Source organism: Strix uralensis, chromosome 1 (genome assembly GCF_047716275.1).
Source record: "Strix uralensis isolate ZFMK-TIS-50842 chromosome 1, bStrUra1, whole genome shotgun sequence".
In the NCBI taxonomy this organism is placed as follows: domain Eukaryota; kingdom Metazoa; phylum Chordata; class Aves; order Strigiformes; family Strigidae; genus Strix; species Strix uralensis.
Window position 1 is genome coordinate 11,892,872 of NC_133972.1, and position 21,573 is coordinate 11,914,444.

General features: G+C 37.8%; 1 protein-coding gene across 2 annotated transcripts in view; it reads left to right on the forward strand.

Moving 5' to 3' along the window:
* Positions 1-21,573, forward strand: part of POU6F2 (POU class 6 homeobox 2) — a 318,794-nt gene that overhangs the window by 245,721 nt on the left and 51,500 nt on the right. For both annotated transcript variants that reach the window (XM_074886724.1, XM_074886634.1), the window contains one exon: positions 9,986-10,132. In XM_074886724.1, the coding sequence (XP_074742825.1) occupies positions 9,986-10,132 (147 nt within the window). The remainder of the gene's footprint in view (positions 1-9,985; positions 10,133-21,573) is intronic.

Below are 21,573 nucleotides of genomic sequence, written 5' to 3' on the forward strand. Positions count from 1 at the left end.
TTCTTCAGTTTATACTTGCAGTCATCACTCACATTCAGCTAACAGCAGTTCTTCTGTTACCTCAAGCAATATGGAGCTATGCTTTTGTTATAAGAGGATCTCAGTTTCATATACCCTCTTGCCATCAATTTATAGTGCCTAGCACAGTGGCAATTGCAAAGACCTCAGAAACAATACATTCCTAGCCTATGTGTTTTTAATTATATTTCCAAGTTTCATTTGCTGTTGGCAACTTGACGTTATTTTGATTTTGCTGAGGTGAAATATATGAGTTTCAAATACAGCTTTGAAATTGATTAGGAATTAATATGGCAGCATTACAGACACAGTAGATTTACTGCTGCTTTTGCAGCTCTGTGGAAACTCCCATATGGAAAACCTATTGTGACCAGATCCAGAGTGACATGAGCAAAGTGGCTGAGATTGAAGATAAGAGATCAGAGAAAAGGAATCAAATAGGTAAAAGCAGAAGGAGAGTCTATCATAGCGAAAAAAAAAATTATACCCACCCCCCAAAAAAACCCAGGGAGGAGTCACAGGACAGGTGGGACGTGGCTGGATTGTGGAAAAAAAAAAAAAAAAAAAAAACAAAAAACAAAAAAACAAAACAAAACAACCACAAAAAAAAAGCTTTCAAGGTAATCAGTAAATTTAAAATAACTGGTAAATGTTCTGTACACCTCTCAGAAGGACATTAACAAAATTAAACCTGGAATCACCTATTTGATGCTGAGCACAGCCTAGCCCCATGCAGTATGCGTAAGCACGCTCTGGCAGTGCTGCTTCTGGGGCAGGACTTGCAGCTCGGGTTTTGGGAGCAGGTTTCTTGCTGACACCAAATGAGATGGAAGTGCCTGGGATGAGAGGGTTCTCTGAGGAAATGTTACATATGTGGCTGCATTACACTATTAACCCTTCTCCCTTTTCTCTTCTGTAGGAGCTGCGTTGAAGGCACAATTTTTGGCATGTTAAATACACACTTGTTAACAGTTTTTATATAGCTTTATGTACAGAGCAGGACTGCTGGTGAAAAAAAGAATAGTGTATGTACGAACAGTGACTTTAAAGTGCTGTAGTCGGTCGTGTGTTAGCTAGTGGCTTCTTCCATGTTGACAGTCAAATTAAGCCTTCCAAAGGTGAATGTGGCAGGAGGTTGCTACCATCTGAGAAGCAATATGCTCACACAGTGCTGGTGCAAGGAGGGGGAGCACAGGTTCCTAAGTGTTCATTGCTCGGTCTTTAGAAAAGGAGTAGCAGCAGTAAACTCCCCATTGACACACAGACAGCAAACAGTTGAACAAAGTCACATTTTCAGTCCATCACTGGGCACTCAGAACTCTACTGAAATAATAAAACAGTGCCCCAAGGAAAATGTTAACAGTATCCTGCTTAGGGACCCCCAGCATCCTTTTTTGCAGGCCCTCTCCCCTCACACAGACTTTTACTCAGGTTTCTTGTTTTAGTGGCTACTGATCACCCCTTATATTTATTTTATTAGAAATGTGGTTTTGACTTCAAGGTTTTCAAACTAAATGCTTCCTTCAACTTTGTCCACACTTCTCAGACCTCACTTTGTATATGGAGATTTCAGCAAAACTCAAATGTCTAATTAAAAAGCATGGTCTCAACTTATTTGATATCTCATATATTCTCCATGAAACCTGGAAATAGATAACTTCTCAAACACATGGTATCAGTTATGGTGTTTATGTCATTTTGACTTTAGGGTGAACTGACGTAACTGCAGAGGATTAAATCCTTCCAGCTTTCTAGATACCTGGGTTCAGAACCAGATTTGGATTTTGGACTGACCTGTATCTTTCCCAGCAATCTTTCCGCTGCACTCAGGAGTCACCTGTATCATTCTTCAACTTTGTATCAGATAGGTGCATCTAGTAAGGTCAAGTTTGGAGCTGAAAGCAGTGAAAAGAAAAATATTCCACATATTTCCAGTTTTAGATCTCATCTTGTTCACATTCAAGTCAATGAGACTTCAGTGTAAGCGCTTAGCTTACATGCAAGCAGACCTATTTGGTGATGCTACTACATTACAAATAAATGAGAGTATCCAGATATACTTCCAGCTTCAAAAGTGAGGATCTTTGGAGAGCAGCTAGCTTAAAATTTTTAGCGAAGCCTTATATATGTTCTCAGTCAGCAATGTGTCCTTAAGTATTAAGTAGGATTTACTCTTCAAAGGGCAAAAGAGAAGGTCTGTACCTAAAAGTCTGATTTTCAATATGAATATTCAGATAAACAGTTCCAGGCATGTATACTAAGATTGTATATTGTACTTTAAAACAAGGCTGTTTCAGAAATATTTTCTCCAATACCCGACATGAAGCATCATACTATCATGGCGTGACCTCACTTCGCATTTTTAACATTTATATATGCAAATGGACATATTTAAGTGTGCACGTGCCATTCACACATTCAAATTAAAGGCAAATAAATGTTTTAGATTAAGGAGATTAATTTGGTGTGTCTCACTGTTGACACGCTTTCTACAGAGGCTAGATCACTGAGACCCAAGTGCTGGGCTCTTATCCAAGAAGACAGATGGCAATTTCCTTTTGATAAGAGTTCATTTTTTTAGCAGCAAGGGAGCCCTGAAGTAACCATTTTTCTTGTGGGGAAAGCGTCTTTTAGAAGCCAGATAAATCATTCTAAAATAGACAAACACAGAAACCAAGGAACTAATCAACCTGAAATGAGCTGAGTTGCAGCCCCTTTCAGAAAGTTTAGGAGATGTTCTTTGCCTTCGTTCTTGCCACACATAGGAACTACTTCAGCACATTAGAGACTTCAGATAATTTTTTCAGTACTTTTTATGAGCACCAATACAATTTATGATTAGTAGCAATGCAAAATTCATCAAGTCAGATGAGGTGGTTTTGTTTACAGTGTGTTTACATCATGCGTAAGATAAACAGTTGTAGATATTTTAAAGACTGCATAAATATAAAAGTAACTAACCAGACTAAACCAAGATGGCTCTGTTTAATTAAAATCTGGAACAGTGTGTGACAGCTTATACAGTTCTGGAACATTTCATACTTGTAAGTTATAACTGTGGACAGCCAGGAACCCACAGGACTAGAGTCTGTGGGTAGCCTGTAAATACTGACTTGCTGCTAAAGAGTCAGTCAGCTACTCTTTGTAGTTATTTATATTTAAATATATTTAATATATTTAAATATATTCACTCTTCTTTTTGGTAAACATATAAGACCCAGCCTCAGACGTGCTGACACCTTTGATTTAGTTTATCTTGTAGGATTAGACCCAAACAGGATCCCTTTCCTCTAGTTTCCTTTCCTCTCTGTTCTATCTGTCACTAATAGAGCAGAAATGAAAATGACTCGGGTGGTTTCCACTCACTCCTTGCCTGTGCCTTAATGAGTTCTTCATTATTCATGTATCCAGTAGTTTGGTCCTAGAGATCTGGAAATGATGTCTGCTCTTTATTTGCTTTGCTGCAGCTCTATTAAAAATATCCCTTTTTTATTTTGTAAATTGTTACCCTAGTTTTTTAGACTCGTTCCAATTTGACCAGCAGCACCTTGTTTACAAAGATATTATGAGAAATTTTGTGCATCCTCCACTATCCATGTCATATCAAGGCGTACATGAGCACTGCGTGCTTCCCATCACCTCAGGTCGCGTCGCTTTGCATTGAATCAAGTCATGTCACATCAGTGATACCACTATCAGTACTTACTCCTGATAGAAAATTCAGCATAGATTTAGACAGCAAATAGCTCAGCCTCAATAAATGTATATAATGAGCAGATTAAGTATCTGTGAGAACCAGATATTTTAAGTGTCCCTGGCAAGTCAGTGCTTTCAGATATTCCAATATCCTTGTCTCTATACTGTATTCTGCACATAAATTTCTAATATATGTGCATATACTAAAATGTCTGTCTAAGCAGCCTATTTGGAACTCTTACCGTCTACAACCATATGCAAATACAGACCTGTGCAGTTCTGAAACAACCAGAAATTATTGGATGAGTCTGGATGTTGTAACCACATAGTATAGTTTATAGGTGGATCATATCCCAGCACTGTACAAAAACCAAATGTTGACAGGTTTTTTTTTTTCTTCATAATTTGGGGTTTGCTTCATACATTTGCCTGCTGGGGCATGTTTTCAAAGAGTTATGCATGATTAGGCTCTATGACAGCCATTTTATTAGACATTTTACCCTGTTGTTCATTTATAAAAGTTAAATGTTGTAATTATCCTATTGCATACCCTAAAAGGAAGGGAGGGGAGGGTCAAAAAAAAAAGTCTCTAACTGATATCTAAAACATACAGGGTTTCCAAAATGTTTGTTCATAGTATCTTTTGGGATAAAATTAACTTATTTTGGTTTATGTCACCTGTGTATTCTCTCTTGGCTGTCTTGGGATCTACATCACATATAAATGCTAAGTGGTCTTCTTATTATTGATTATTACAAACATTTACCTGGCAATCATCACTGAGGTTATCTATGTGTTTTCCCAGGATTAAGTTGAAACAGTCTTTCCAGTGTCTTTTTAAAAATTCCTTCAGGGATTTTGAGATTCGGTGTAGGTCCAGAGAGCTATCAACTGGTACAAGGTATATATGCATATTGAAGACTCTTAGGAATGTAAGCATTAATACTATGTGAAGAATTACCCAGAAGATCTACTAGGGACTTCCATGGAAACTGTACTTCTGCCTCAATTCGTTCATGTTTTGAAATCAAGCATATGGGTATCTAGGTTGGAATGCTCTTCTTCTGTGTCTTCAAGGTATTGAAGACACTTGTATATTGTTGTTAGATATAGTCTATAGTTACTGTATTGGGATGGTGTGGTGGGTTAGCTTTGGCTAACAGCCAAACACCCACCCAGCCACTCACTCACTGCCTCAGTGGGATGGGGGGGAAAAAAGCTCACGGGTCAAGATAGACTGCTTGCCAATCATTGCCGTGGGCAAAACAGACTCAACTCGGGGTTAATTAACTTTATTGCCAATTAAAACAGATTCTGGTAATGAGAAGCAAAAGGACAAACATTAAAGCAACTTTCCTCCCCCCTTTTCCAGACTTAACTTCACTCCTGACTCCTCTACCCACCCCCAGTGGTGCAGGGGGCATGGGGGGTCTATGGTCAGTCTGTAACAGTTCCTCTCTGCTGCCTCTTCCTTTCCAGCTGCTCTGCTGTGGAGCTCTTCCTCCTCCTCCTCCTCCTCTGACCTTGGTGTTCCCTCTATTGTTTTCACTCTTTTTTTCCCCCCTCCTTCTCTGCAGCACCCCCACTACCTTGACATCTACACCCAATACAGATGATGATGCTGGTCACAGTAATGAAGAAAGTACCAGAATATCCTCAGAAGCTTGTGCGCAGTTGGAAACAGTCTTTTTCCCTTAAGGCCGAATTACTACTCTCCAGAATCTGTCTCACAAGCTACTGGGAAAAAATGGGAGTTAAATCCATTAGGTTTTAACATTTAATTCTCTCATAATCTAAACACAGAGAAAATTCACATAGATTCTCAGTTAAAAATTCCTACAAAAGCAAATGCCATGCTGATAAAAATTTAATTTCTTTGACCATTTTTCACATAGTCTGGATAGAAAAGAAAAATGTCATGTGTTTCTGATTGAGAGCCATTGCTGAATTCTTCTCAACTTTTAGAGTTATTTAAATGAAAGGATTTTTCTGTTTTCCCTTGAAAAACATTAGTTTAGGTGAATACTCTCAGTAGCTGATCTAGTAGTGTGATGCTTCCTACAGTAAGGATTGTCTGAGAATATAAGAGACTGAGGATCTGTCAGTCCCTAATCAAATATACTGCTTTTCTACACTAATTTAATCTCTAGGAGATACCCAGAAATGTGATTTTTTTAACAGCCTTTCTGAAAAACACCGATACTATTTTGTAAAATGAAGTTATGCCTGCTGTTACTCCACAATATATGTCCCTCCATTCTCCATTGCAGCATTCACTCTTAGCTTCTCCCACAAGTCCTTTAGAAAACACTCAAGATCTAACTTTATTCTTATACTGGCATTACGTAAAGTGACCTTATCTTTCAGATTACAGGCCCATTTTTCCATATGATCTTCTGGCATCCTGAAACATCAGTCAGACCTGAAATCAGTCAGACCTGAAATCAGTCAGACCATTTCTTTTTTTTTCCTTTTACTCGTTGAAGAGTGATATTGTAATGAGTAAAACTGGCTCTTTGATTTCCAGACCAGGGGAATGAAAGTTCAGTAGGATATACTTTTTCTTTTACTATTCTCTATAGTATACACTATATAGAGAAAAGTAAAATTACTGCGTAGGCTATCAAATCCTATCTTGTATTCAACAATACATGAATGCTCGATCAGTTTCTCACAGCAAGTTCATTGAGATACTAAGTTAGCTTTGGGAAAAAAGAGAGGAAGAGGGTATTCTTCCAGAAGGAAAAGTATTTGTGGTTCTCAAGAAAGCTGCTTGCAGCATTGATTCTACCACACTTTTCTGGAAATTGTTCTTTTTGAAGACTCTTTCTTAACCCTAGAAACTCTCACTTCACATGTCACAGTTTTAGGATCTTATAAGTAGTGCCCCTTTCATCCCCCATCATTTTACAGGTTAGTTTGGTTTGTGTGAGATCTGTTAGCAGCAGTGGAACAGCTCCTGCTTTACACTGAATTAGAGCAGAACAACTTTCATATGCTTTTCCTTTAAAAGTTTAGCTTTGGAAAGTCAGAAAAATGTACTGAAGCTACTCGGTTATTACAAGATTCTTCCTCATAAAGTTTGCTTCCTCATATAATCATGTCATTAGCGGACGCATCCTTGAGAGGGCTGGCCTGTCGCTTTAAACTAAGATCGCTATTACCTGCTGTAATGACTGGTGGTTTGAGTGGGAGCAGAAATTTGGGCACTGGAATTGACAGCTCCAAATGTCTCAGCCTTCCAAATTAAATCATTATTTAAATACAAAAACAAAATGGGAAGAGCTCTTTGTGGGATCTTTCATAATTTATTTCTAATATTTCTAATAATTGCTCTCAGGGATCCAACCTGCACTGAGAAATGGCATAAATCTCTGAAGTCAGAGATTTTATTTTTAAAATAAAACCAAGATATAATGTGTTGGAAGTTACCTTGGTGTCCAGACATAAGGAAATGAGGTGTATTTCTTCATCTCCAATTTGCACATGATATAAAAGGGGTCAGTTTAACAGAGTGTAACTTGCAGTCAACAGCTTCCCAAAGTGCTCAAAGAAAAATGCATCTTCTGATTTTTAATCAGACTTGTGAATAGATAGGGATATTTTTATATGCACTTGGAAGTCCCTTACCCTATGAGTTGGCCCATTCAGTGAGATTTTTCCTGGAACATGGTACTACCCAGGGTACCTATGCATATCATTGCCTCTGCCATCATTTTTAATAAGTAGCTTATCTCTGTGATGCAACTAAAAGCAATCCTGAGTGTCTCCAGGGTTTGTTGTAATTAAATTTTATTGTTGTATTTGAAAATGTACAGTTTTTGTAAACTGGAACAAGAAAAATAGAAAGGAGATTCTAGGAAGTGATAGTCTGATTTTTAGAAGGTTTTAACCCTTTGTAGTTTCTAGATTCACCATCTTACTTATGCTCCCCAAGTAACTGTTCCTATATGCAACTGAAGCCATAAACTATAGCAGCTAGTGTAGTTTCTTAGCTGATGTCAGGTAGCCACGGAAAGATTATCATTTATACCTGTGGTCAGATGCTGTAGGCTCATAGGTGCAGGAATTTGTGGATTTCTAATAAGATCATAGAAAGCCTTTTCTGAAAGTTTTTGATGCTGCCCCTTTCTTCTCCAAGTATTAACAGCTACAAGTGAATTACTCCAAGTCCTAGTGCTGCCCATGAAGTGCTGTGGAGAAAGGCCAGGTTTACCAGCTTCTCATCTGGACAATAAAGAAATGTCACTGTTCTGAGCAGAAAATTGACAAGTTTATTTACATTGTTATCTGGCATTAAACAGCTGTGCTCAGGCACTACCACCCAACTCACTGAGGAGTGCATGCAACTACATTTGGGCTCACACCTTGTGCAGTCAGTGGAATTATTTGCACCCCCCATCCAGTTACTGAACTTCACTTTGGTCCTTGTGCCCATCTCTGCTCTCTTCACAGCTCATCAGGACTGCTAGTCAAGCAGTCAGTGCAGTTTCCCCCTTTGTGTTTTATTCCTGCTTGATTTTCTAGACATGGGATGCTGCAGACTGGTTTTGGAGATTCATATAACAATTTTTTCCAAATCAAAATATTTCCTCCAACAATGTCATCTTTTCTGTCCAGCATTGCTACTAATCTTTATTTAGTTATTTACTTTACAATTTCTGGAGGGATTGGATGTGCCCAAGGTGCCCCTTTAGGCAACACTTTATATCAAGGTTCCATTTATAAATACTTCATGAAGGGCTAATGAATGATTAATAGATGTTTTAATGTATGACCAATCAATTGTTGTAGGTTTCCCATGTCCAACAGACAAGTCGGTTTCTTATAAGCATAGATTATAACCATATCTGACATCTTCTACTGATGGGCTTCTAAACATCTATAACATACACACTACTCATATCTGTAACATGCTTAAATCATCTACTAATCACTGATTAATTTTTTATAACCTATTTTGAAGCAGAGCCTGTCTGTGGAGTGCATCCCTTACTGGTGTCTGTGATTCTCCATTTCACTAGTATTGATAATTTACTCATCATCTAAGGACTTAGAACTCCTACTAATTTCAGCTCAAACATTAAGCTTTTCTGAGTTAACTTCAGCATTTTCACATCAGCCTAAGAAATAACCTCTTTGCTGTTCCCAGACTTTTTTCTCCCTCAACCTTCTGGCTACTTTACCCTGCTAATATACATTTTGCAAGTTCTGCTAAAATGCAATGATTCCTCGGGGGCAAACCTACTCTAAAATACATTTTCAGCCTGTTGAGCTCAGTTTGATTGTTCTCAGGACAACTGTCCCAGTGGTGATGGTTCCCAACATTTTTTTAAATTTTTTTTTTTTTTTTTTTTTACTGTCATCCCTGTGTGCTTTGTTCAGAGTTTGTCCATTCTCAGAAAAGGGTGAAAAAACATAAACTTCACAATAATCCAGGGAGCAAGCCACCTCCCATAGGACATTTGATTCTGACAGAGGAACACATATTTTGTATGTTTGATAAACCCAAGTGTTGATAGAAGTGTTCCTCTGTGAGATTCCCATAGTCTCCTAAGGTGAAAGCCATGACTGTGCTCTATGCTTTATATGGAGCACCCGGGTAGAACCAACTGAAACGGGCAGTACAACTCACTTCCTTAAAATTTATGAGTCCTGCAATTAATCATTCGCAGTTGAGAAGCAGTAAGTTGCTTAGTTTCATATTTTGCAAATGAATTTTGAATTTTTAGTTGATTGCTTGTGAGCTTTATCACAGGGTTGAGTCCTCTGCTGTGATTTATCTAATGTTGAGACCAATTCTTTAAGGTTATAAAAGGATCTGCAGATTTTTCTTATTTCTGGGGTCATTAGTAAAATAGTCTCTGTTCTGAATATCTCCAAGTAAATATCCCACTCCCATTCAAATCAAATGCTAATCTTTCACTGATTGCTGTTTACAGCAGGACTAGGCTGCTACATCTGCTGTATTAGCACATTGAACCTAAAGAAACACATCAAGCATAACTTAAAAAAGAAAAGAGAATAAAGGGTATAAAAAGAGAGTTTTATTCTTCAGTACTAACATGGAATTTCCTCTGGCTTTTTTAAAACTATTCATTGTCAAAGACACCAAAGCCTCAGAAATAAGAACCTCTCAAAACTACTCAAGCTCGTGGAGTAGACAGTTTTTTACCCACACTAGCACAATGGCTTTTATGTTGTCCAGTTAGCACTCTGCGTTTCTGTGTTTGTTGGGGGTTTTACCCTGATCTTTTCTTTCTTTTTTCAGCTGGTTAATAATCCGCTAGCAAGTCAAGCAGCAGCGGCTGCCGCAGCAGCAGCCATGGGCTCAATAGCAAGCTCCCAGGCCTTTGGCAATGCCCTCTCCAGTCTTCAGGGGGTCACAGGTCAACTCGTCACTAATGCACAAGGACAGGTGAGTAGAAGATGGAGCAAACAGTGAATTCTGATGGCAGGCTCATCCTAGGACAAAAATGAGTTCCGCTTGTATGACAGCAATTTAAAAGTGCACATATTGAAGATAAATAAATATTGATTTGCCAGACAAGGTAAGAAATGGAAAGTCTGTGAACTGGGAGGAAGTTAGGAGCTGTTAGAAAGTGTTTCCAAGACAGAAAAGGCTTAAGGTTTGTTTTATTTTAATTCAACCTTTTGAAAAGATCACAATAGTGCAATAATATGGTATTTTAAAAGTCCAGCAACCCTGTGATTCTTAACAAACATACCAGCTGTCTTCTTCCACTTATGTATGGGTAATAACAGACAACTATGTTAAAGTGCTACTGTTCTATTAAGTCTACACTTTTTTTGCAAATTGTAGCTTTTCTGTATTAGTTCATTTCTAAAAAGGTGTTAAATGTTTTAAGTGAAGGAACACAACTTAAATTGTAATGAAGTATCTGGGATGGGTTTAACTAGGTGGCTTACTTATTTTCTGATTAACTAAGGTAAGCAATTTGCAATGAATCCGCTGCTCTGTAATGCAAATTTGTAAGAAACTTTTGCTGTAAAGAAAATTTTCCAAACAGAAACTTGGACAATGTTTATGGTGTGTCTAAGAGAGATTGAGCATTATCTACATTTGGGAACTCTTTATTTATTGCAAACTGTTTGAGTTTCAGTCTTAATACGATGCAGAGAGGTATGCATCTGAATCCATATATATATAAATAATTCCATTGATGCAGCATGCTTAAGTAGCTTTCAGGTTGTGGCCACTGTCATTCTTTATTGCATTTACTAGGACAAAAATTAACACAACTACTTGTTTCACATAAAGTCAGTGCAACAAATCTGTCAGTATAACTTATAGCTGGACCTGGTAGCTGAGTAATTTGAATGTCATTATTCTAAATGCTATGAATTGGGTGTATGGTGATATCCACAGTGCTTATGTGGATGTTAGGCCCTGGTAAACATTTATGGAAATGATGCAGCTTGGATGAAATGTGAATCTGAAGTTTAGTTTCTGCTTTTACTGTTTACTACAGGGAAAAAAAAAAACATGAAAAGCAGGGTTTTTTCCTGGTAATTTTCAGTCACCGTGATTTTAATTGGAACAGGGGTGACATTTTTTATTTTGGCCCATAAAAAATAAAAGACAATACTTTATAGGAGCCCCACTTTTTTTTTTTTTTTAACATAACACATAAACAAAGATGCATCCTAAGATTCACTATCACCATCCAAGTCCCAGAAAAAAAAAATGCTGACCTTGTTATATTTACTGGGTGGGTGCAGAATTGTTCCATCACTACCCCGAGGGTTGAACGATGGAGCTTGTCAAAGTGAGGCCTTATCTAATGAATCATCTTATCGCAGGTGCACACCACACATATTAAAGGAGGATTGTATGAACAATGTGCCCTCTACAATAACCTTTCAATGTCTACTTTAACCCTTGTTTCAATCCCTTTTCATCAAAGGATCATTTTATGCAGCCAGCTTTAAATGGAGGCTCTCAAAAGCCTATTAAGATTTCTGGAGGGATGGGGTATTGGTTTGGAAGAAAAGTTGGTTATAATACCTATAACTCATAGTCAGATCAGCTCCAACCTAGAAGCCTGCTAGCTTCTATCTGGCTCCAGAAATGGTTCACAATCACCACTCACATGAGGCACTTGGCACCAAAGATGTTCATTGTAAGAGCTGAAGATATAAACCCAGGCTAGTTTTTCGATAGTTTTCACTTTACACATTCTCCACAGAAAGCAAAAGCTAATTGTGGCCATTCATTGTATGTTTAAAAAAAATACTACTGTGAAGATATCACTGAATGAAACTATGGATTCCCTCAGGCTGAGTCTTGTTTATTCCACACATAATGTAAAGTCCAATAATTCCACAGGTTGCAGAAAAAGAGAATAGAAAGGAAGAATCTTCCCTATTGTTGGATAAAATCACAGAATCTATCTGTTTGCCTAGCTCTTTTAAATAAGGGCTGTCTTTTTATTACTTGTTTTTACAAATGTTCCTTGGTTTATAATCAGTACTGCAGACCTCACCACAATATAGATATTGATAATAAGTGTGTAATATAACACCCATTTTTATAATATTCAGCATAAACCCATACTGCTTAGAGCACACTTCTGAAGCTATCAGTCTACAAAACAGGACTATTCAGTGTAGTTAAACTACATTCCAGAAATTAAATTACATTCCTTGCAAATTAATAAAATTATAGCAACTGAGCAAAAACTGAAAGGTACGTTTCTTCAAAATTGGGAGCATAAGTGAATAGTAATTTAGGATACTCCATTTCTGAATTTTCTGCTTGGACTCGTTAAGGAGCCAGATTTCCATCATATGTTAAGAATCTGCCCTTTCAAAATTGCCCCTTTCAAAGAATCACAAGTGTGACACCCAAAATTCACTCCAGCAAATATAAGGCTGGATGGCTTACCAGCCTGTTTGTATGTGCAATCTTTGTAATTATATGCTGCTTCTGTTGTAGAAATTCAGGGCTTGTAGATGTCCATCTGTCTAGCTAAATATATGGTGATCAGTAATCCCTGGAGACATTAAGCTATAGGTCAAACCTAAGATCCTATGGCAAATTTAGGGAAATGATCTTTTAAATGACATGTGGCATGGCCTTAATTCCCAATAGTCTAGAAGTTCTTACAATCACAGTAACAACATTATCTATATTAACAATCATTTATATAGTGTATTTGTTATTAATTTAATTATTGAATTCACAATTATGGTATCATAATTTATTTATTTTTTTTGCTTTGGTTGGCAATAAGAGCCATAATACCACAGCTCCCCAAGACTGCTGTAGCAAAGAGACCTAATCCATTGGAATAATATGATTAGATCACCTGATTAATTTGATATAGTACAGGTAGAGGACTCTAAATCAAATTTTCATTTTCAGAGGCATATTATGAAGAGCTATTGGCCCATGTAATGCTGCTTACATTCTGTTTGCCCTCAGCACTTTCCAGGAAGTGTTTGCAGGACTCGGCTTTCATATCTTAAATTTAAAGGCCAGGGTAGCAGAATTGCTAGATTCCACCCTGTCAGTAGACACACTGATTTCAAAGAGAAACTGTCTACCCGCTCGGCTTCAGCCTGCCTTTAGAGGAGGATCCTAGTGCCATTGCTGCTCTTGGTTTCTTCAGAGATGTAACAACCAGACATTTCTCTTTTTCACTCTGTTATTGCAAATGAAAGAAAGTATTAGGAGTTTTGAGTGGGTTTTACTATATTTATTAAGTACATGAAATGAGTATTTTGGCTGTTTTCTTAATCTTTGTAAGGAGATGAACCACAGAAATATGGAAGCAAGGTTGATGCTTCTGGTTTCCACAAATGCTACATGAAAGCCAGCTTCCTACTTGGCTAAAACATAGTGCTTAATTGTCTTCAGTTGCATTTGTCTAAGTCCCCTGACTTCAACAGTATCAAATACATTTTAACTATAAGTCCTGAGTAAGTTTAATTTCCTTTTTGGAAAGATGGGAGTTGTCTAATAGGAGAAAAATACGCCCTAATTCAGCAATTGCAAAATAACATTTTACCATAAAGACTAGAAAAAGTAGCATGATAAGAGCTGTCATTATGAATGGTTATGAATGATATGTGGTTAAAGAGGGCAATAGATTCTGCTTCCTGATAGGTTAACAGGAAAACCTAAGTAAGTATGGTGTAATTGTACCGTACATACTTTAATTGAATGGTGAATTTAATCGGGATGGCATCAGTAGTATCTAAAAATGCCCTTGGAGGAACTTGGGCTTCATTGTGCCCATGCCTTGCTCTTTGGATGTGAAAACCTTCTGTATATGAAAAGCCTTGAGCACAGCTCCACCCTGACGATTAACAAAAAAAATATAATTTTTGAGAGTTGTAGTCCACAAGTAGCTCAGGAAACTAAATAGAGAGAGAGGTATTGTTGATCCAATTAGATAATAGGAGTACTTTGGTTCTCATTATTCTGATGAGAGGGTACACGTTTGCTCTTTGAGCTTCTTGATGGTAAATGGTGCTAATGAGGCCTGATGGATTCCCTGCTCCTAACAAGCCTCTCAGCAGTGCGAGTGATTACAATGGAGATAGATTTGATGGGATGCGCTCCCTTTTGTAGTGTCTCAGCTGCTGACACTCTGCGACATAATCAGGTCACAGAGCCGGTCACAGCCATCAGCAAAAGCCATAGCTCTATCCCTCATTATTAAAGTGCATTATTCAGTTCCAGGCCTTCACAATACTGCCAAAGGCCTTTTTTTCCGTCTTCTTTTTTGCTAAGCATCAGTTCTCAAATACAAGGGTTAATAAAATCATCAGCTAAAGAACTAGTAAATTACAGAAATGGAAATAAAGCGCTCCCTTTCAAATTCGTTGAAGGATCACAATTAAATAAGCAGGGAATTTCTCATCACCACACACTGTACAGTACAATGTAGTATGTCATGTGCAATAAAAACACGGAATAGGATTTTAAAAAATAGCGTTGTCCTCATTGTGGACTGGCTTGGAAAGCGCTGAAGTATCTTCCATTCAGAAGGGAATTTCTGTCCTCCCAACTATTACATATGTACATGGAAGTACTGTTATTTTCACCATTTCCTGTAACTACTTTTTTCCGGTGTGGGAAGCATTACTTGCAAACTGAGTTTATAATTTTACGTGTAGCATCTGTCTTGTTTGAGTTAAAGTGGCTGAGGCCACAATCTGGAAAATATAGGATAGGCCACTGTGCTAGGAGCACTCTGTTCCCATACACAAGGCCATTGCCTGCTTTTGGAGGGTGTGGAGAAAGGTCACTGTAGCATTTTCTGTCTATTCTGATGCTATTCAGTTGGGACTATCTCCCCTCCAAAAGCAAATACAATTTTTAAGTCTAAGGTAGACTTTAATGCAGTTCATTAAACAAGTGAGAAAAAAATGAGCGGAGAGCCCGATTTTATTATTTATGTATTTGTTTATTAACTTTTTGTTTCAATTTCAGCTGATTATGAGGATGTTTCAGCTAAATAGAAATAAGATATTCTAATATTGAAATGTGTACCTTTACAGGGATTTACACTGTTTCTGTTAAATCACTGAAGTACATATTCAGTGACAATAGTATAATTTTGTGTTTAGATACAAATAAAGGTACTAATACGTTGAGCTTTTTTTACCACCTTGTTCAACGCTGCAATTGTACCTCCTTTTTCTTGCTGGTAGAGTATGCTGTGATGATCAAATGAGTATGTATATGCAAAGTTGCTTATAAAACTTTCAGTTCTCATAAACCACAGATGCAAGAATCTCCAGACAGCTACAGGTCAAAGTACAAAGATAGCGTTGTCAAATTAGCATTCATCTCCAAGAAGATATGCAGAGACTGGCATGTGACCTAGGTTTTTTTTTTTTACACTAACCAATAAAATTGGCTACTATCAATGGGAATGCAAGGTGGGCCTTTTCAGGGGGCTTAAAAGGAGGATGTTGGTCATTTGTTGGGTTTTTCTGTTTGTTTTTTTTTTACCTCTCCCAGAAGTTCTAGGAGGCCCAAAGCCACATGATGTGTAACACTCCTCAAAGTCTTTCTGAATATGTGCAATTCATAGAGTTCTCCAGGTGCGTGACGTCCATTAGCCTTTTCTCTTAACAAGTGTTATCACACTAGTTAGCGCATAAGTGCTACATAATGTTTCAGCTATGCAGCTCTAATACCTGCTAACCACTAATGCTCTAGCCCTCACATCTAACAGTGTTCACAAACATCTAGACAATAATTGCTTAAATAGTGAATTCTAACAATGTCTTCCCAGGGCTAAGATTGACAGAAATCTGAGTTGGTGGTATCAAAATGGTATATAGTAAGGAAATTTCATGACAGGCCTGAGATAATAAAAGAGGCACGTTTTGAGGAAGAGGCTAGAGGGAGGGATTGTAACACTCAAATAATACTAGCATTTAAGAACATTCCTTGGAAAACCCTTTGCCAGGAGAATCTGTTTTGACTAATCTTCATATTAATATATTGAATTTCTGCTGGGTGGAGTCTGACTCTCTGTTTTCCCCCTCAAGTTTCACTGGGCTGAATACATGTAGTTTTGCGGTTTGCAGGAAGAAAAGGGCACATATTATGAGAAAAGGTCAGTTGTAAGGGAAGATTTTTTTTTTTCGTTGGCTTCCTCTCCCCACAGCTAAACATCGAGGAGGCTGTTTGTTTAATTACCTCCCATGTGAATTTGAATCAAAAGACAAATAATTCTTTTAACGTATTTTTGCTGACTGTGTCTTTATTCTACTGCACTATTTATCTAACCTCAATTTTAGCCACAGCGGCATAAATGTAAAAATGTATGCACCAAACTCTCAGGTCATGCAAATTGGTAGTTTCATTGAAATGGACAGGCACAGAGAGGGAGGCTAATTATACCAAAACAAGAGCTGGCTAGTCTGTTCTGTCCATTTTAGACAGTGATCACTCATAAATTTTGGATATCCACAATTGTGAACAACTGTGAAATCCATATCCACATTTTTTAAAACGGTGAAATTTAGAACAGTTACCATCTGCAACACGGAAAAGTAATATTCAATTAGTCCCTCATAACCACAAGAAGTTTAGAACCACTGTGGTGGCACCATATTTAATGGAGGGAATCTAATTTTCTCACAGGAGAAGAAAAAGGGCAGGGTAAAAAAGATTCAGAAATTAATTACCCAAAGAATCAACCATTGCAAAAATCTTGGAAAAACACAGTATGACCAGCTCACAACCTGTTTGGACAAAGACACCAGCTTTAGAGAAGAAGCACTACCACTTTCCTCCAAAGCTCCAAGAAAATGAATACTGGTTCAGACTAGCTGATGAGCTGAAGTCAAACCTCTAATACAGGAGACTCTGCTATTCAAAAAAAACTACCAAGAGAAGAGCTGTTATGTTAAATAATATTTGTTGCAAATAGCAACTGCAAGGGGAACACCATTATTTAAGAAGAGTACAGAATGTTTCCTTACTGGAAAACATATACTGGACCCATACTGGGTCACAACTGAAGACTCTGAACAGGTTTACCAAAGAAAGGGTAACTGTGTATTGAAATCTCTATCAGCCTGAAAATGATCAGCATCTGTCCAGAAATGCCACTGAAATTCCTTTCATCTATCTTGCAACAAATCTTACTTTGAGTACTAAACTTCACACTTTGGATTTGTAGCCTCTTGCCTGGATCTCTGCCCAAGGTACTGTATCTCGGCTGTAGATTTTTTTCAGAGGTGCCCAAGTCTTATTTTCAAAAGCAACTTGTGTACCTGTAAGAGCCTGAGTTTCCTTCAGTCAGTGTTATGACTCTCAGTGCTTGAAGGTGTGTCTATACACTGTAACGGAGCATTGCAAGCAAACTGCAAGAGACAGTACATTTACATGTCTCAGTGCCATACCAGCACAGATCCCAGAAGCCAAAACCCTTGGTAGTATGGTGTTATGGCTGGACTAATTAATTCTGCTTCTCAACAAGGTGACAGAGGATCTAGCTCATTAGTTACTAGCTCTGGGGTCTTGGTAGCACGCTGTACTAGGTGGAGTAAATATACTTTGAAGAGAGACTTAAAAGCCTGAAGCATTTGGGTACTTTTGAAAATGTTATTCACTAATCTAAATTAATTATTTCATGTCAGAAATACAGGACATACCTGTCCTTTTGTCATTGCCTTCTTAATTACTTTTGCATGGAGGAGAAAACCAAACTAACTACTAGTTCAGCTTAACTACCATTTCCATGGAAGCTAACTAGTAACTAAAAGAAGCACCTACCACTCCTATAATATGTTCATCTTAGCATCATGAGGTGGCTATAAGCATGGCAAATTTTCATTGTTATCACCAGTGACATACGTCACAGTCAATGAAATCTTTCTGCTCTATGGAGGTTCTTACACTGCCCTCCTTATCATCATATCTTATCACCTTCCAGTAACGCATTAAGAAACATGACTAGTGACTGTCACGGATTGGTCTTCCTCCCAGGAGAAGCTTGTAGAATAGAGTCGCACATTTGATATGGGCATTTGGTTTTGTCTGTTAGGAATTTGTTTGCTTCACTTTCCTTTTAAAGTTTTGGTTTTATTGGAATTTAAAAATATTTATGAAGGAATTTCTTAGAGATGCATATTACTTATATTTGCATTAGAGAAAGGCAGATTACAGAAATGTGCTTAGCTTTTGTATCAGAATGTGGTGAAGCCAGAGGTGATAAACCAAGGAGTGCCTTCAGTTACTGTGGGAATTCATTCCAAGTCCTTGACCTTCCCTTCAAAACAAACTCTGCTGTGCACAGAGGTTTGACCATTATTATCCTGGAAAATCTGGTAATTATAGATTTCATCCAGGAGCATTAGGTGGCCATTTAGATTCCTTGGAACCACACCACAGAGGAACTTAAAGGCAAAGGCTGAAGTTTTCCTAAGTTCATTGAGAATTCTTTAAGATGACATAAACAAAGCAGTGGACAGAGTTGGTGCATGTAGATGGTGCTGATAAATGTGCTTTCTATATTACTGATGTTTCCCAAACACTGTAAGTGTCATGCTTAGGAATATTGCAACACTGCATGCCTTCAGGAGTTGACAAAGTTGAGAACAATTTGAGGACACATCATTGTTCAACCAGAGATGATGGAAATCCTGCTGTATGAGATGCACATTGGAGTGGAATCCAAGACTATTCTTAATTTGGGATTTCTCCTTTAGGGTCTCCAGAGCTTCTTATAAGGGAATGCTCTGCACACTGGAGTATAGAAAGGCTGTAGGAAAACAGAGGAAATAGTGGACCAAATCAGAGAATTTGTCTGAGTTGGCTTTCCAGACGTGCTTCATCATTTCTGAAAAAAAAAAAAAAAATATATATATATATATAGTTCTTTGTGTAGTGCTTACTTTTATTTAGATTTTATCTCATTTATCCTGCAGATATCAAGTGCTTTTTCCCAGTGTCAGAATTTTACTTTCTGCTCAACAGGCATTGATATCAGAAAAAAGAAAAGAAGAAGGGCTATTCAGGCAGAGGGGAAAAAAGCCAGATGACTCTGCCAAAAGTGGAAGTTAATGTAAAACACTAAATATTTAAGGTCCTTGACTCACTGGTGGAGCACTGCTGCTGTTTTGGGAAGGTTTGGAATTTCTTAGAAGTCATAAGTCTTCATGCATGAATGAAGACCAATGGCTTTCTTGTCGGTCTGTGGTCTTGACATCTGTGCGTGAATGTCATAGAGATACAGGTGAGGAGAGGAAATCTGGGGGTCCCATGTTTGCAGTGCAGCCAGTATTTGTTCCAAAATCTGAAAGGATGAGGAGGCCAGATATTTTAGCAATATCTTGTGAAGAATTTGAAAATAGAAAAATGTCTTCCCTAAGCAGTTTTCACATAAAGAGGAGGAGGAAATTGCGGAAGTACTTGATTGATTCATTTGATAAACAACTGAGTTGTATTCATTGAAAATTTACAGTGATAACCAGCCAGATGCAGACCCATAGGCTTCTGCATGCAGACCCACAAGCTTCCAAGTAGCACAGTGAACAGGAGTTGTCCTGTAAGAGGAAGGATTCTCTGTCTTCTGGTTTGAATCTAGAGTATCGCAAAGAATTGTGTGATGTCTTTTCCTATGTGTTGATCTGTGAACAGTGGCAGGGAAAGGTCAAGCAGAAAAAATCACAGTCTTAACCATGAATGGACACCCAATCTATCTTTCTAAAAGTATATCTCAGTTTGTCATTTTTCTTCAGATACTGACAGCGTTAGGCTTCAGCATGTATGTATGTAAATGGCCCAGATATCAAAAAGAAAAAAAGGACTTTGAAATATCTATGCCAATGTTATTAAATATATATGATTTTTAAAGTACCTTTTTCACTTAAACTTCCTTCTTTGCACATTAATTAAATATTATCTCTAGGATAAGTATCTCTCATAGAAGATTAATGTATTATTGTCACATAATAATGGAAGAGAATGACAGAATCTCTTTCCTTAAGCACAAAAAAGAATTTATTAATATAAAGAAAACACTCATAGCCCTTGAGCAATTCTGTCTCTGTTTTATAGAGAACCTTTCCTAGTCTCCCCTCATGTCTAGCTTCGTGCTAGAGATTCAAGGAAGCAATACATATATCCTGCCAGTTTAAAAATCAATCCACTTTTCAGCAGATAATTTAATATCAAGACATGATGTACCCAATATCCAAATATACATTCATTTTAATGTTTGACGCATCAAATACTCTGACATAGCCAAGTTTCAAAATAAATGGTTTGTTTTAGAGGTTGGATATGTCATATTAGCATCCACCCAGCAGATAGAGAAATAGATCAGAGAGTGATCAGGACATCAGGGAGACAGTTTAGAGAGAGATGAGAGAGGCCAGGTACATCTTGTAATGTTAAAAAAAGCTAGCTATCAAGAAAGAAATTGTATAAATAGGTCATTGCAGCCCAACTGAAAAAAAGTTTAATTTTAACTTCTTAGTCATCATCTCCAGAGGCCTAATCCGCTCCCTTCGTTGCAGGCTGTGCATTAAGCTGAGATATATCTTATTTGCTAGCACAGATAGACAGACAGTCTCAAAGTGAAAAGATGATATCAGGCTCATGCAGTGCACTAGCTTTGAGGGGGAGTTGGCACCAACTGGTGTGTTAAACTTCCCTCTTCTTTCCTTTTCAATTTTTTTTATTAGCTTTAGCTCAGTGTCACCCGTCCTGGTTTTGCTCTTTCGGTTCCTTCCATAAGTGGAAGCATAAAACCATGTGGAAACAAGAGTATGGATGAACAGATACCTAGTGCCAATGTCGGCGACAGATCCCCAGACATTCCAAGGTATCCAATTCCCTCGTTCCTGTTCTACTTCCCCTATCTCTACCATTTTCATTTCCTGCCAACAGCTCTTTGTCACATGCTGTTTGTGAGATTCAGTTACTTAAATATAGGTCTTTAGTCCTATTTTAGGAATTGTACAATACACCATCAGGCCTCCCACGGCCAATCCAGAAGAATGCCCTGTAAGTCTTATTGCCATATCCTGCCAAAATCCTAAAACATTTTAAATAGAGTATATGTCTACATTTTCTTCAAGTGAATTGCTTACCACTTACATGAACACATGCATCTGTGTACATATACACATACACAGCTGAACATAGGCCTACCTGAACCTTCACGCTCATCTCCTCAGGAAAGATACCCTCAGGTACCCACAGGGACCCCAAATTACAAATATTTTAATTACCTCCTTGAGTCATGTTTCTGTCTCTGGGATCTGTTGGACCTGTATTCTGGTCACAAATGAAAACAAACTAAACCTTCTCATCTTGGCATGAAAGATGCTGTGTTGCTCTCTTTTACCTCAAAGCTG